We start from the raw sequence: 13,432 nt of genomic DNA on the forward strand, positions 1-13,432 counted from the left end.
ATAGAAATCCTGGCAAAAAATCACTGTTTTGAGTATGAGGAAGAGAACGTTTAGAGAGATTTGTTACTTGCCAACATGACATAGCTTGAGAATAGTGGGACTGGGATTCAGGCTTAGTTATGCTTGGCTTCAAAGCCCTTGATGATATTTTCACTGATTACTGTATTGAAAGCTTATATATGGAGTTTGGACAGTTTTAGGCAGACCTCAAGTTCAAGACATTTAAGAAATGGTATAGTAGACATTGATACATGGTACTTGGTGTTCCATATTGAATTTAGAGAGTCTAGAGACTTTGGTTTTGCCAGGTGTTGGTACTGTAGTGAACAAAGTGATATGCTTCTTGCCCTTACAGAATTTTTAGTCTAGAGGCTTTGCCATGCCACTCAGTCCTATTATTAGGACTTGAATCTGAATTAATATGTTACTATTTTAACTTTTTTGCTGTTATAAAAGTAATACATATTGATTAGAGAAAATTTGGAGAATACAGGAAAGGATTTATAAAGTTTATACAGCCACATTCTTACTATTTGGAGAACCATTATTAGCATTTTTTTTTTTCTTTTCTGTTTGCATGGGTATATGTGTTTTTCTGAGTGGATTTGTGGATCACACTATATGTAGTATTTTATAATCTTCCCTTTTCACCTCTTGTGAACATTTTCTCATACCATTCACTGTTCTTCTAAAATAGTTATATGGATTTAACTGGTTTCTTATTTTTTTTCTCCCCCTGCTTTTTTTGCCATTATAAATAACAGTATAATGAACATCCTCGTGTATATATTGTCAGTTATTTGCTTGTGATAAATTTCTAGCAGTAGAGTTACTGGATCAGAGGGCTTCTGCTTCTAAATGGCAGTTTTACAATATGTGGCATCACAGTAGTGTGTATGAGTTGAGAGCCTGCTTCCTTGCTAGTGCTGGGTTATTGTAATTAAAAAGGAAAACTCTGTACAAAATAAAGATGGCATTGCCCCCCACCCCTCCATAGCTTAATAGATGATATATGTCTTAATGGTGTTTGTGTTTTATAAATTTGGTAAATGAAACTGGTAGCTTGTAAATAATGTCTTTATAAAACTGAAATGCCAAATTTTCTTCGTAGGTAAAATTGATAACAACAAAACAAAGGATTTATATCGAGATCTCATAACCATCTTTGACAAACTCCTGTTGCCCACCCATGCCTCTTGCCATGTGCAGTTTTTCATGTTTTACCTCTGTAGCTTTAAATTGGTGAGTATGTCATTGACATTATTGCAGCTTATTTTATTCTTGCCCAGAATTTTCCCTTAAAAAATGGGGGGTGGAGGGAGGTGTGGAAGAGAGACCATGAGGTATTTCTTTGTCTTGAGCTCATTTTACTTAGTGCCCCTGATGAAATAACAAGCCCTTTCCAACTGATAGAAGGAGCAGAGGGCATTGCTGTTGCCTGTCAGCTTAAGCTGAGTGTTCTGAAAATGTCATTCTGCATTTGGTCCACTAGGTGGTGCCCTTCCCTTTAATTCAAGCCTTTATTAAAATCTCATAAGGGATATTTAACTGTTTATTTTCTTTGTTTTCTTTCAGTTGATCTTAACTAGCCCAAACTAAATTTTTAATCTAGGATTTTAAAACTTTAGACTTTTTCTATTTTGAGAACAAAGCAAAACAAAAGAACAGGACTCTTCTTTGCAACTATTTTGTAGCTTCCTAGAATAGTCCAGGAGAGTATTGGTCATGGATAGGAAGGTTAAACTCAATCTGCCCCAAAGCATGTGTTAGTAGCTTTTGAAAAGTGCTATTTGGGAGAAGTTGGAGGTTGCATCCTTTGTTGAAAAGAAGCGAATTGGTCTGTTTTTTTGTTTTTTTTTTTTTTTTTTTTTTTGCGGTATGCGGGCCTCTCACTGCTGTGGCCTCTCCCATTGCGGAGCACAGGCTCCGGACGCGCAGGCCTAGTGGCCATGGCTCACGGGCCTAGTTGCTCCGCGGCATGTGGGATCTTCCCGGACCAGGGCACGAACCCGTGACCCCTGCATCGGCAGGCAGATTCTCAACCACTGCGCCACCAGGGAAGCCCTGGTCTTTTTTTTTCCTACAATTAGCATAATTAGTCAAATGCCAACTATACTTTATTTATTTATTTTAAAATATTTATTTATTTATTTTGGCTGCACTGGGTCTTTGTTGCAGCATGCAGGATCTTTTAGTTGAGGCATGCGGTCTCATTTGGGGCATGTGTGCGGGATCTAGTTCCCTGACCAGGGATCGAACCTGGGCCTCCTACATTGAGAGCTCAGGGTCTTACCCACTGGACCACCAGGGAAGTCCCACCGACTATACTTTAGTTTCTATTTCTGGTTAAGTTTGATATGTGCAGTCTGAAAGGCACTGCAGAAGGGGTTCCCATGTGAGCGTGGTTAATCACTGGTTTCCAGTTATGGCTAAATATCAGAATCACTTACATAGCTTTATTTATTTATTTATCTTGGCTGCGCCATTTAGCTTTTGGGATCTTAGCTCCCTGAGCAGCGATAGAACCCAGGCCCCAGCAGTGAGAGCACCATATCCTAACTACTGGACCACCAGAGAATTTCTGCTAACAGAGCTTTAAAAATTGGTGGATCCCAAAGCCCTGTCACAAATCTGTAGGGTTCCAAAGCCCTGAATCTGTAGGGTTGACTTTTTTTTTTTTTTGGCTGTGTTGGGTCTTGGTTGCTGTGCGCGGGCTTTCTCTAGTTGCAGTGGGCGGGGGCTACTCTTTGCTGCGGTGCATGGGCTTCTGATTGCGGTGGCTTCTCTTGTTGCAGAGTACAGGCTCTAGGCGCGTAGACTTCAGTAGTTGTGGCACACAGGCTCAGTAGTTGTAGCTTGTGGGCTTTAGAGTGCAGGCTCAGTAGTTGTGGTGCATGGGCTTAGTTGCTCCGCAGCATGTGGGATCTTCTTGGACTAGGGCTCGAACCTGTGTCCCCTACATTGGCAGGTGGATTCTTAACCCCTGCTCCACCAGGGAAGCCCCTGTAGGGTTGATTTTGATGCTCAGCTAGTTTGGGGATCCACTGAATTATTTAATGCTGTGGAACACCTTTTGTTTTTAATAGTATTATCTCAAGGTGTTTTAAAAATAAGAACCATGGTAATGTATTCATTATTTATCTAGCAGTATAACTGAGATACTAGAACTTTCTCATATTGGTGAGTTAAAAATCTTAGGATTCTGATCGCCAGAATATCTTAAGCATTAAAAAAAATATGAGACCAACACCTTCTCTTTTTATAGGGATTTGCAGAAGCATTTTTGGAACATCTGTGGAAAAAATTGCAGGATCCAAATAATCCTGCTATCATCAGGCAAGCTGCTGCAAATTATATTGGAAGCTTTTTGGCAAGAGCTAAATTTGTTCCTCTTATGTAAGTAACCTAATTTTCCAAGTGCTTTTCATATCATGCTTTAAAAAGTATAGTAGTGTCTCAAGTCAGAGAAATATCTGCCTTATTTTTTTGGTCTGTCTTTAAAGTAAAAAAAATCTGTTCTCCCACTCTATTCAAGATGTTTATATTTCTGAGAGGCAATTTCAGAATAAAATGTCTCCTTTTCAAAATGTAAAAACCTCACATGAAAAGCTTTTGTAATCTTTTCTGTATGGTTGCACTTGAATATGAAGATCCATTTGTCTTTATGGATGGTGTACAGTGTTGTATACTGTTTTGATTCTCTTTATAGGTTTGTCATTTTTCATTTGCATTCCGAATCAGTTGTATCTGTTAAAGCTGAAGAAAAAAATCCTTTTAAAGGTAATAGATCTATTTAGGAGGCCAGCTCTGGGCCTGTTTCTTCTAGTTATCCATGAAGATATCTTTGGACAAGGATGCTATTAAAAAACCCTTTCCTGACAGCTAAAAGCTATCTGGCTGTTCTGTCCTAAATTGTTGACCATGGGATTTCATCAGAACCCCTTAGGGAATGGTGAAGTCAACCAGACTGTCTTTCTGTTGTAAGATGTGGGTAAACATGCCCTGCTCTTTGGCCATATTCCCCCAAGAGGGCTGGGAGGCCATCGGAGAAGCCCTTCTGAGTTGATGAGGAGAAACTGTTCTCCAGCTCTTGGGACTTCAGGCATTCTTAGGGGCCTGCCTGTTGTTCCTAGGAGGTCCATGTGCTTCAGCTTGTAACTGGAAGGCTGTCTTTACACCTGCCTACCATTTTCTTTCCTTTCTTTGCTTCTCTGTGCCCATGGGTGATAGATACAGAAGCTAATGGACAGACTTTTCTTAGTTTGTAAGGAGAGGCAATTGTGTGTTCTTATGTCATTCTGGTTTTTTGTGAAGCAAGTGAAGTTGACTTGAATTTTTCTTCTCTCTAGTACTGTAAAATCATGCCTAGATCTTTTGGTTAAGTGGCTGCACGTATACCTTAATAACCAGGATTCAGGAACAAAGGCATTTTGTGACGTTGCTCTCCACGGACCATTTTATTCAGCCTGCCAAGCTGTGTTCTACACTTTTGTTTTTAGACACGGGCAGCTTTTAAGTGGAAACCTGAAGGAAGGTCAGTGATGTGGGGTTGATGGATATGAACTGGATTTTCCTTTTAAGCCCCACTTCTAAAAAGATGTGGGGCTTGGGCTTCCCTGGTGGCGCAGTGGTTGAGAATCTGCCTGCCGATGCAGGGGACACGGGTTTGTGCCCCGGTCTGGGAGGATCCCACATGCCGCGGAGCGGCTGGGCCCGTGAGCCATGGCTGCTGAGCCTGTGCGTCCGGAGCCTGTGCTCCGCAACGGGAGAGACCACAACAAGTGAGAGGCCTGCATACCACAAAAAAAAAAAGAAAAAAAAGAAAAAAAAGATGTGGGGTTAAAGATAGTTGTATGAACTCTAGTAGGACAAGGTTTTATCACAAAGTAAGTAAAATCACTGCTTTTTTTGGTATAAATAAATGGTAAGCATCTTGGTTAAAGAGGACCTATTTCTTGTAAGCTATCACATTATGCCATTTTTAGTAATTTTTATCAAAATATACATCAAAGAATCTCCTAACAAAAGACACTTAGGCACAAGTTGGTTTGCTTGCCTCTTAGAATAAGTGTGAATAAGTGTGGTGTCTTTCTTTTTAACATAGGAGAGAAGTATATTTATCGGTTCCAAGACAGTAGTATCTACCTAATTTTTCCTTCTACCTCCATAGTTTTTTATAAACAAACAAACAAAAAAACCCCCTGAAATACAAAGAACTAATGCACACTTGAAAAACATGCTCAACTTTACTGATAACTTAAGACATGTAAGTCTGTCTTGGTTTGGTTGGCTGTCAGATTGACATGTTGTGTGTGTGTTTGTGTGTGTGTGTGTATACATATGGAATTCAAGAAGGAGAAATGCCATACTGTACAATCATTACCTCTAAGGAATGGAGAATCACTGTGTTGCCTCAGCTTCTTAATGATTCCATCCATGATTTTTAGCAGAAATCATCACACAGTCTTTGTTTCCCTCTGTACGCTCAACATGTGCTGAGGTTGCTTATATCTGAGTTCCAAATTGTCATGTAAGGTTATTGTCCACTGGGAATGTATGTTTACTTCCTGAATCTTTAAAAGAATAAACTCTTTTCTTTAGAAAAGTTGGTTTGGTCATAAATACATATGGTTAAGCCTAGTGATATTCTTTGGGCTCTACACTGTGTGACTGTCTACATGGACCTTTAAAGCATTTGTGCAAATACCTTTTTTAAATGTTTTTTTTACTGTATAAAATAATAAGTGCTGCTTAGACTATTGTGTTTGTACCTTTTTAAAAAAAGTCTTTTTTTTTTTTTTTTAATCAAAGGTTTGAGGTACCTTCAAAGTCTAAATTTTGAACGGATAGTGATGAGTCAGCTAAATCCTCTGAAGATTTGCCTGCCCTCGGTAGTTAACTTTTTTGCTGCAATCACAAAGTAAGTTATTTATGCTTTATTTGTGGAAGTTATTTCAAATGAATTTATGTTAGTATTAGTATTGTAAAATTCCGTTAAATTTCTGTGAAATTATTTAACAAAATTAATAGCAAAAAAAATTTAAAAACCAATAACCCAGTACTTGTGGAAAACACTGCATTGAAGGTATTGTTTTTATACTTGGTTGCACTGGAAATTGCTACTACTTTTTAATCTAAGGAGGATAATTCAGCAGAAGCTTAGGCACTTTGAAATAAATAAGGCAGCTCGCAAGCTGAGAGGTACAAACCACAGATGTTTATTAGAATGACTCTCATGGTAATAAAAATAGACTGGACATGACGTAAACATCCAACAATAGGAAATTGGTTCATTGAGGGCCTTGTGGCTACAGCTGATGTGCATAGCATTTATTGTGTGCCCAGCACAGTTCTGATAAGCACTCTGCATAGAACTCACTTAATCCTCACACAATCCTATGACTGTATTATTAATCCCTATTTATAAATGGCGAGATGGGGGGCACAGAGAGATTGAATGACTTGTGTGGAGTCATGGCTAGACTGTGGCAGAGCTAAGGTTTGAATGCCGGCAGGCCGGCTCCTTCGTAAGCATTCACTGAATTATTTTGCTTCACGTAGAAAGTGAATTGGAGATCTTGGGTATCTTATCATGATATTGAGGGCAGGATCATAGTTTAAAATCTTTAACAGATTGAGCTATTAGAAGATAAGAATAATTTCTGCATCCCTCAGTCCCCTTTAGACATCTTGTCGCTCTCATTCAGCAGGCCTGTTTTTCCTTTGCTGGCCATCTAGTTCAAGGTATTCTCTCTCCCTCAGATCTCAAAAATGGTAGTAAAGAATTAAGATAAGAAACCAACAAGCAACGGTGTTCAGTGGGTGGATGTTTCCAGCACATCGCGGGAAGATAGGAAGCAGCTGGAAGAGTAGGATGGATGGAGCACAGCAGAGGCAGCTGCCTGTAGAATATTCATGGGGTGGGAGGGCTGCAGTTGAGGAGCAGACTGGCCAGAGAGGCTCTAGATCTGGGTTTGGGATTAGCACGGACGTTAGGAGTAAGACGTGAGGTTGAGAGCAAGAGGTCGAAATAAAGGTCGTGTCAAGGAATTTATGTATCATTCTGTAGTTACTGCTTCTGCTGTATTGACTCTTATAGCTGTATTTTGATTTCGACTGCTGTGTAATTCTCATTATTTTATTTTTTTATTTTTTATTTTCTTCAAAGTTCTTCAGTTTTTACAAAACTAACAGGGTGGAGTAGGGTAGGGAGTAGGGGGCAGGCATCCCGGAGCAGGGCTGGGCGGGGCTAAGCTTCCGCCTCCACCGGAGGCTGGCCCCCCGCCATGTTCTCATAATTTTAAAACATCGATTCTTGGTTGGGATTTAAGCTGTCTTCCTTTTTCAGTGTGGGTGCATGGTTGTGTGTGTGTCCTGGTACACAGGCACATACTTCTGTCACCCGGAAGTGCAGTTGCTGGGCTGTAGGAGGTGCACATCTTCACTTTTACCGGATATTGCAAAGTACTCCAGTGTGGTTTGGCCATTTAACACCAAGAGTCAAATGTGATCGTTGGCTAATGGAACAGAAATGAACATATGGTGCTTAAAATAGCAGTAGTGACCTGAGAGCCTGAGAACAGATACCTGAATGAGTACCGTGGGAGGGAGGGTGGGAGGAGGAGAGTTGGCAAAGGTGAGCTAAATCTTCCTTTCAAAGAAGTGGCCCAGTGAATGATTTTTGAAGTTCCTAAGTCATAACCACCAGGGAGATTGACAACATATGGTCCTGTTGGGCTTTGTTGTTGTTGTTGTTAATTAATTAATTAATTAATTTTTGGCTGCGTTGGGTCCTCGTTGCTGCGCATGGGCTTTCTCTAGTTGCGACGAGCGGGGGCTACTCTTTGTTGCAGTGCAAGGGCTTGTCATTGCGGGGGCTTCTCGTTGCGGAACACAGGCTCTAGGCACGCAGGCTTCAGTAGTTGTGGCTCGCAGGCTCTAGAGTGCAGCAGGCTCAGTAGTTGCGGCGCATGGCCTTAGTTGCTCCGTGGCATGTGGGATCTTCCCGGACCAGGGTTCGAACCTATGTCCCCTGCATTGGTAGGTGGATTCTTAACCACTGTGCCATCAGGGAAGTCCTGGTCCTATTGGTTTCTTTCTTTTTTTTTTTTTTAAAGAAGATGTTGGGGATAGGAGTTTATTAATTTATTTATTTTTGCTGTGCTGGGTCTTCGTTTCTGTGCGAGGGCTTTCTCTAGCTGTGGCAAGCGGGGGCCACTCTTCATCGCTGTGCGCAGGCCTCTCACTATCGTGGTCTCTCTTGTTGCAGAGCACAGGCTCCACATGCGCAGGCTCAGTAGTTGTGGCTCACGGGCCTAGCCGCTCCGCGGCATGCGGGATCCTCCCGGACCAGGGCTCGAACCCGTGTCCCCTGCATCGGCAGGCAGACTCCCAACCACTGCGCCACCAGGGAAGCCCCCCTGTTGGTTTTTATCACAAGTTTTTCTGTCCATTTAACTGTTTTCACTCACTATGCCTTTTCTTTTCTTTACCCTTTTCTGAGGTCGTGATTCAGTAAACCCCATGGCTCTCCCTTAGTACCCTCCTTAGTGTCTTCAACAGCCAAGTGTCTCCACCAACAGCCCATATCCTCTCTCAGTGAATCCTGAATCCCTTTTTCACAACCCACTATTCTTACAAACAGTAAAAAAATAAGTAAAGACAGCTACATAATTCTGTAAACTAAAAGAATTACCGTGAATGCATTAATTTTTAGTGAGTTGTGCCTAATTAGTAATCTAAGCCCACTCTCATATTCTTAAAGTGATAGCACATTTTCTTTCTCCTTAGCTAACTTGTAAATAGTAGGCCCAGAGGACTGTACCCTAAAAGCATACTCTACTTTATCTTCTTTTTTTTCTTGTAGTTGTTATGTTCAATAAGATCTATGTAGTCGGAGTAGTTGTCACACACGAACTGGTGTGTCCATGCAGAATAATTCCAGCACATTAATGCCTCTGTCTGTGTTGGTTTTATTCCACAGCAAATACCAGCTTGTTTTCTGCTACACTCTCATTGAGAGGAACAACCGCCAGATGCTGCCAGTTATCAGAAACACTGCTGGGGGGGACTCAGTGCAAACCTGCACGAACCCACTTGACACTTTCTTCCCCTTCGATCCTTGTGTATTGAAGAGGTAGGTACACTTAGACAGTCGACCTTTCAATGGTGAATTTAAATGCAGTGTGTATGTGCCTTTACCAGGATCGGGATTTGGGGTTTCTTTGTGGTGAGTGGCCCTTCTGGCCGTTGATAGGGTCTCGTGGCCTCCTTGCGTGTTTTCTAGGCCCAGTGTAGAGAAGCCTGTTCAGGGCTGCTGAGGGTCGTGGCGTACGAGGGCTTGCAGGTCTTTCCCTCAGTAGGAGCCCAGATTGACACCAAGACGTTTTTGTTTTTCTTGAAACCTGTTGGTTTAAAAATACAAGAGGCTGGGGATAGAGGTACCTGGATAGGGAGGATGCTGCCTTTTCTTGGCTCGTAAATTTATGCCAGATGACTTGTTCCTTCTTCTAGAGACCACATCCCATACTGTTGCACAGGATAAGCAAATGCCAAATGATTTATCTGGATGGGTAGTTCTGATAAACCCCCAGGCCAGTCTTAACTTCAAATGTATATATATATATAAGGAAGTGGGATTTCTGCTTATGACAGTTTGTAACTAACAACACAATGATTTGGGATTATCTGGTCCCCCAAGTCTTGGTTGACTGAAACCAGATTAGTCTTTTTAACCAGATTTGTTTTTAGTAAATGACTGTAGGAATATTAAAAAGGAATTTCCAGAATAATATAATTCCACCTTCGTTTGGACATACTATAACTCACTGTTATTAATCTTTGCAAAGTTGAGAAGTAATTTCACTTGAAAATGAAAAGTTGAGAAACAGTTGGTGTAATACTCTATCTACGTGAGTGGATGAACTCTTACAAAGAAGGAGCCCCATTAGTTACAGAACCTACATAGGATATTTTTGGACACTATTATTATTTGAGCGATAGTTTTTACTTCTTCATTTTGGGTAATGGGTCTTGTGAGAAAAGAGTTAAATATGTGGTGACCTTTGCTGTAGTATTTAATTTGATTTTGAAACCTGATCTTCTTGACAGGTCAAAGAATTTCATTGATCCTCTTTATCAGGTATGGGAAGACATGAATGCAGAAGAGCTTCAGGAGTTTAAGAAACCCATTAAAAAGGTAAATTGATGATTCAGCATACTTTCTGGGAATCTCCTGTGTGGTTACAGAGCACAGTCAAATGGTTAATAGCAATGTTACACTTGAAAAATACTACATTTGTTCATTCTGCCTTTTCAGAATTCCAAGCCCAGGTTATGTTCTTACGAGAACAGTGTTTGTTTTTTAATGAATTGTTCAAACCAGACACTTCACATGCTGACTTTGGGAAGTGAAGGGTAATTAAAAATCGGCTTAACACATTTAGATCTCTGCCACTTGATCGTTACCACCAAGTAACAGTCTCAAATTTGCTTACTGTTATGTTCCCAGAAGTTAACATTAATTTTGTAGGTTTTCATGAATAGGTGGTGAGGATGCAGGTCTGCAGCATGTCCTCCAGTGTGTGGCCATGGAGCTGAGGCAGCTATTTCTGCCAAAGCAGAAAATTAGAATCCAATAATAAAAAATGTCACCATTTGTTTCTTTGTGGCATATTCATTTCTGTACTGAAAGTCAGCTCTAATGTGCCTGTCTTCTTTTTCGTAAGTAATCACTGGAAAGCTCTTTATAGTTTTATTCTTTCTTTAAATTTTGCGTTCGAGGAGGATGGTCATTCATTCATTCATTCACATTATGTTAGATTGAGCAAGAATGACATATCATGTTACCTGCCCTCCTTGAGCTTAAAATCTGTTAAAAAAAAAAAAATCTCAGACTTTAAACAAACACTCACAACGTGTGATGAGCAGTTGTGCGGATGGTTCATAATAAAGAAGTGTGCATTGGGAAGCATTCGAAATTAAGATTCTTTTCCTTTACCTTTGTCTTTCCAGAAGTAGCACATTCCTGAGAAAAGGGATTCTTGAAAGCATTTCAAACGGCCACTTGTGATCTTGTTGGTAATCTCTGTTCTTTGTGCAGGAGGTGGTGGAAGATGAAGAAGATGATTTTTTGAAAGGTGAGACTGGGATTACACCGAGCTCCTTTGATGCGCATTTCCGCAGTCCTTCAAGCAGTGTGGGCTCCCCACCTGTTTTATACCTGCCAGACCAGTCCCCCACGATCACAAGGATTTGTGACTGAGACTGCCATCCCTCCCATCGTGCCCTTCGGTACCAAGGTTCATAACTGTTTGAGCATTGCGTTGAACTAGAGCTAATACTTGCTTCGGGCATCTCACTTTCAAGTTAGACTTACTCTGATGTCTGAACAGACATGGTTGGGTTTTTTTTGTTTTGTTTTTGTTTTTTCTGTTTTGCTCCTGTACAGACAAAAGGAAAAGACAGAATATCATGTGCAATATTTTACGGTGGAGTTGATGATAAGTGTTGAAGGCTTGGCTCGTTTGTTTAATGTATACATTTTTTTGTCACAGCTTTTTGACATAATTATTGTGAAATTTTTAATATCAGCAACAGCCTATTTTAGCAGATTGCATTTTTAACGAGGTTTTTGTCAGAGCCATAATTACAGGACTTTGTTGATACGATATCTTTTCACTGAAAAATCCTCAAGGACACTCTTTGAAGTCTTCAGAATGAGTTTTCTTTTGGATATGCTGTTTCCCCTCTGCTGTAACTGTATTTGTGTTCCGGGGTTTCAGTGGGGTGCAGAGAAGATAGCAGGAAAGTGTGGGGAGGTGGCCAGGGCTGGTCCTGGATGCTGCAGGTGCTGGCACTGAAGGAGATCTCCAGGGACTTCAGAAACCAATAAAAGCCTAGAGGGACGAGAGAGGATTTAGAGAAACAGAATCAGGCACATCATACATTTGTGAGTGTAAAAATGGGTTTAAAAGAAAAAAGGAGTTCCAGGTAAATGTAATTCACATTGACTGAAGTGGGGTTGGACTTTTATAAAACACAGCTCACAGTGTTTTACCCTGCCGCTCCCAGAAGTGCTGTCATAACTGGAACTACTTGTAGTGGAATGTAATATTGGTCATTGAGAATTTCTTTGTCCAAAAGTAGGGGAAGAGAGGGCATTTTAGGTTATTTTGTGGAATGGTTTTGTTAGCAACAGTAGGTCAGGGTTACAGCTACCGTCCCTGTCTACTGGCTGTTCGTACCATGGATTCCAGCTCAGTGAAATCCTCCTCTGGCGAGGCTCTTTTTGTATTTTTAGAACTAAACACTGAGAGAGAGGAGTCTAAACAACCTCGCTGTATAATAAATTTGTGCAAGTGCTGCTAGTCATTTTGAAGCTCCTGCATATTTTAGCTTCATTCTTTGTGTACTTGTTATTTGTGAAAATGGACACCTTTAAATATATTTATTTTTCTGCCACTTTCCTATTCTTTATTTAAAGGCAAGTGATATTTTCTTGATCACAAATATTTTGTAATGAAATACTTTCTCTTTCCTAGGCCTTTGTATGCTCATATATTCACATTGATGGCAATGTAGAGTTTGAATTTCAGTCTATAAATACGTTTTTGGAAAATAGAAATTTTTATTGTTTTAAAAAGTTTTGGGTATTGGTGATTTTCTTTTGGTGACTTGGTGGAAAGTCGTTTGAGAGCCTTTAGGTTCTCTGTTTTTTTAACTGACAAAAAGATGGGATTTTTGTATAGTGGATAAAATGAGTAATTGAAAATGTGTCCATAGAAATTAACAGTATGTGGGTTCTTTGTGAGTTGAGAAGTAGTTTTAATGTAAAAGTATTTAGACACATAAGTCTAAAATTTCAAAGGAGTTTGAGAAAAAAAAATACTGTGAAAATAAAACAGTGATGTGGTTAATCTGGAACTTTTGTCCTTATGCCAATGAAGGGAGGTACCCCAATAAAGAAGCTTCTCATGTAAATGTTTTTTTGACTCCTGTGTTTTTTTTATTTTATATTTATTGATCTACTGTATTAAAGCACCGTTTTGCAATAGAAAACTGCAACTGAGACTTAATTGATACTTTATTAAAGAGGCAAAAGTATTGCCAGTGTGATTGCAAGTACTCAAAAATAATTGCACACTGGTGATGAGAATGGCTTCCAGGTGCATCTGAAGTGTCAGTGACTTTCCTTGCTCACACCCAACTGGTCCAAGGAAAACAAACACTTCCAAAAAGTTACATGCTTTTAAGGAACATCTGTGCAAAAAAAAAAAAAAGTTGTTTAATCTCCTTGGGAATTATATATGAAAACAGGATTTTCCTATCCCTCTTACTCAAAAGCAGGTTTTCAACTGGGGTAGGAGTTCCCGGGTCCATCATTTTGTTTGTCTGCTATGGGCAGGTCTTCTTTAATGAGAAGTGGCTAATT

At 40.1% G+C, this 13,432-nt stretch overlaps 1 protein-coding gene across 4 annotated transcripts in view; it reads left to right on the forward strand.

Moving 5' to 3' along the window:
- RRN3 (RRN3 homolog, RNA polymerase I transcription factor) overlaps positions 1–12,985 on the forward strand; it is a 30,360-nt gene extending 17,375 nt beyond the window's left edge. For all 4 annotated transcript variants that reach the window (XM_059038328.2, XM_059038329.2, XM_067012802.1 and 1 more), the window contains 7 exons: positions 1,112–1,242; positions 3,266–3,396; positions 4,350–4,534; positions 5,812–5,920; positions 8,984–9,136; positions 10,111–10,198; positions 11,102–12,985. In XM_059038328.2, the coding sequence (XP_058894311.1) occupies positions 1,112–1,242; positions 3,266–3,396; positions 4,350–4,534; positions 5,812–5,920; positions 8,984–9,136; positions 10,111–10,198; positions 11,102–11,263 (959 nt within the window). In that variant the 3' untranslated portion in view covers positions 11,264–12,985. The remainder of the gene's footprint in view (positions 1–1,111; positions 1,243–3,265; positions 3,397–4,349; positions 4,535–5,811; positions 5,921–8,983; positions 9,137–10,110; positions 10,199–11,101) is intronic.
- Positions 12,986–13,432: the final 447 nt, after the last annotated feature.

This window comes from Kogia breviceps, chromosome 14 (assembly GCF_026419965.1).
Source record: "Kogia breviceps isolate mKogBre1 chromosome 14, mKogBre1 haplotype 1, whole genome shotgun sequence".
NCBI classification, from domain to species: Eukaryota; Metazoa; Chordata; class Mammalia; order Artiodactyla; family Physeteridae; genus Kogia; species Kogia breviceps.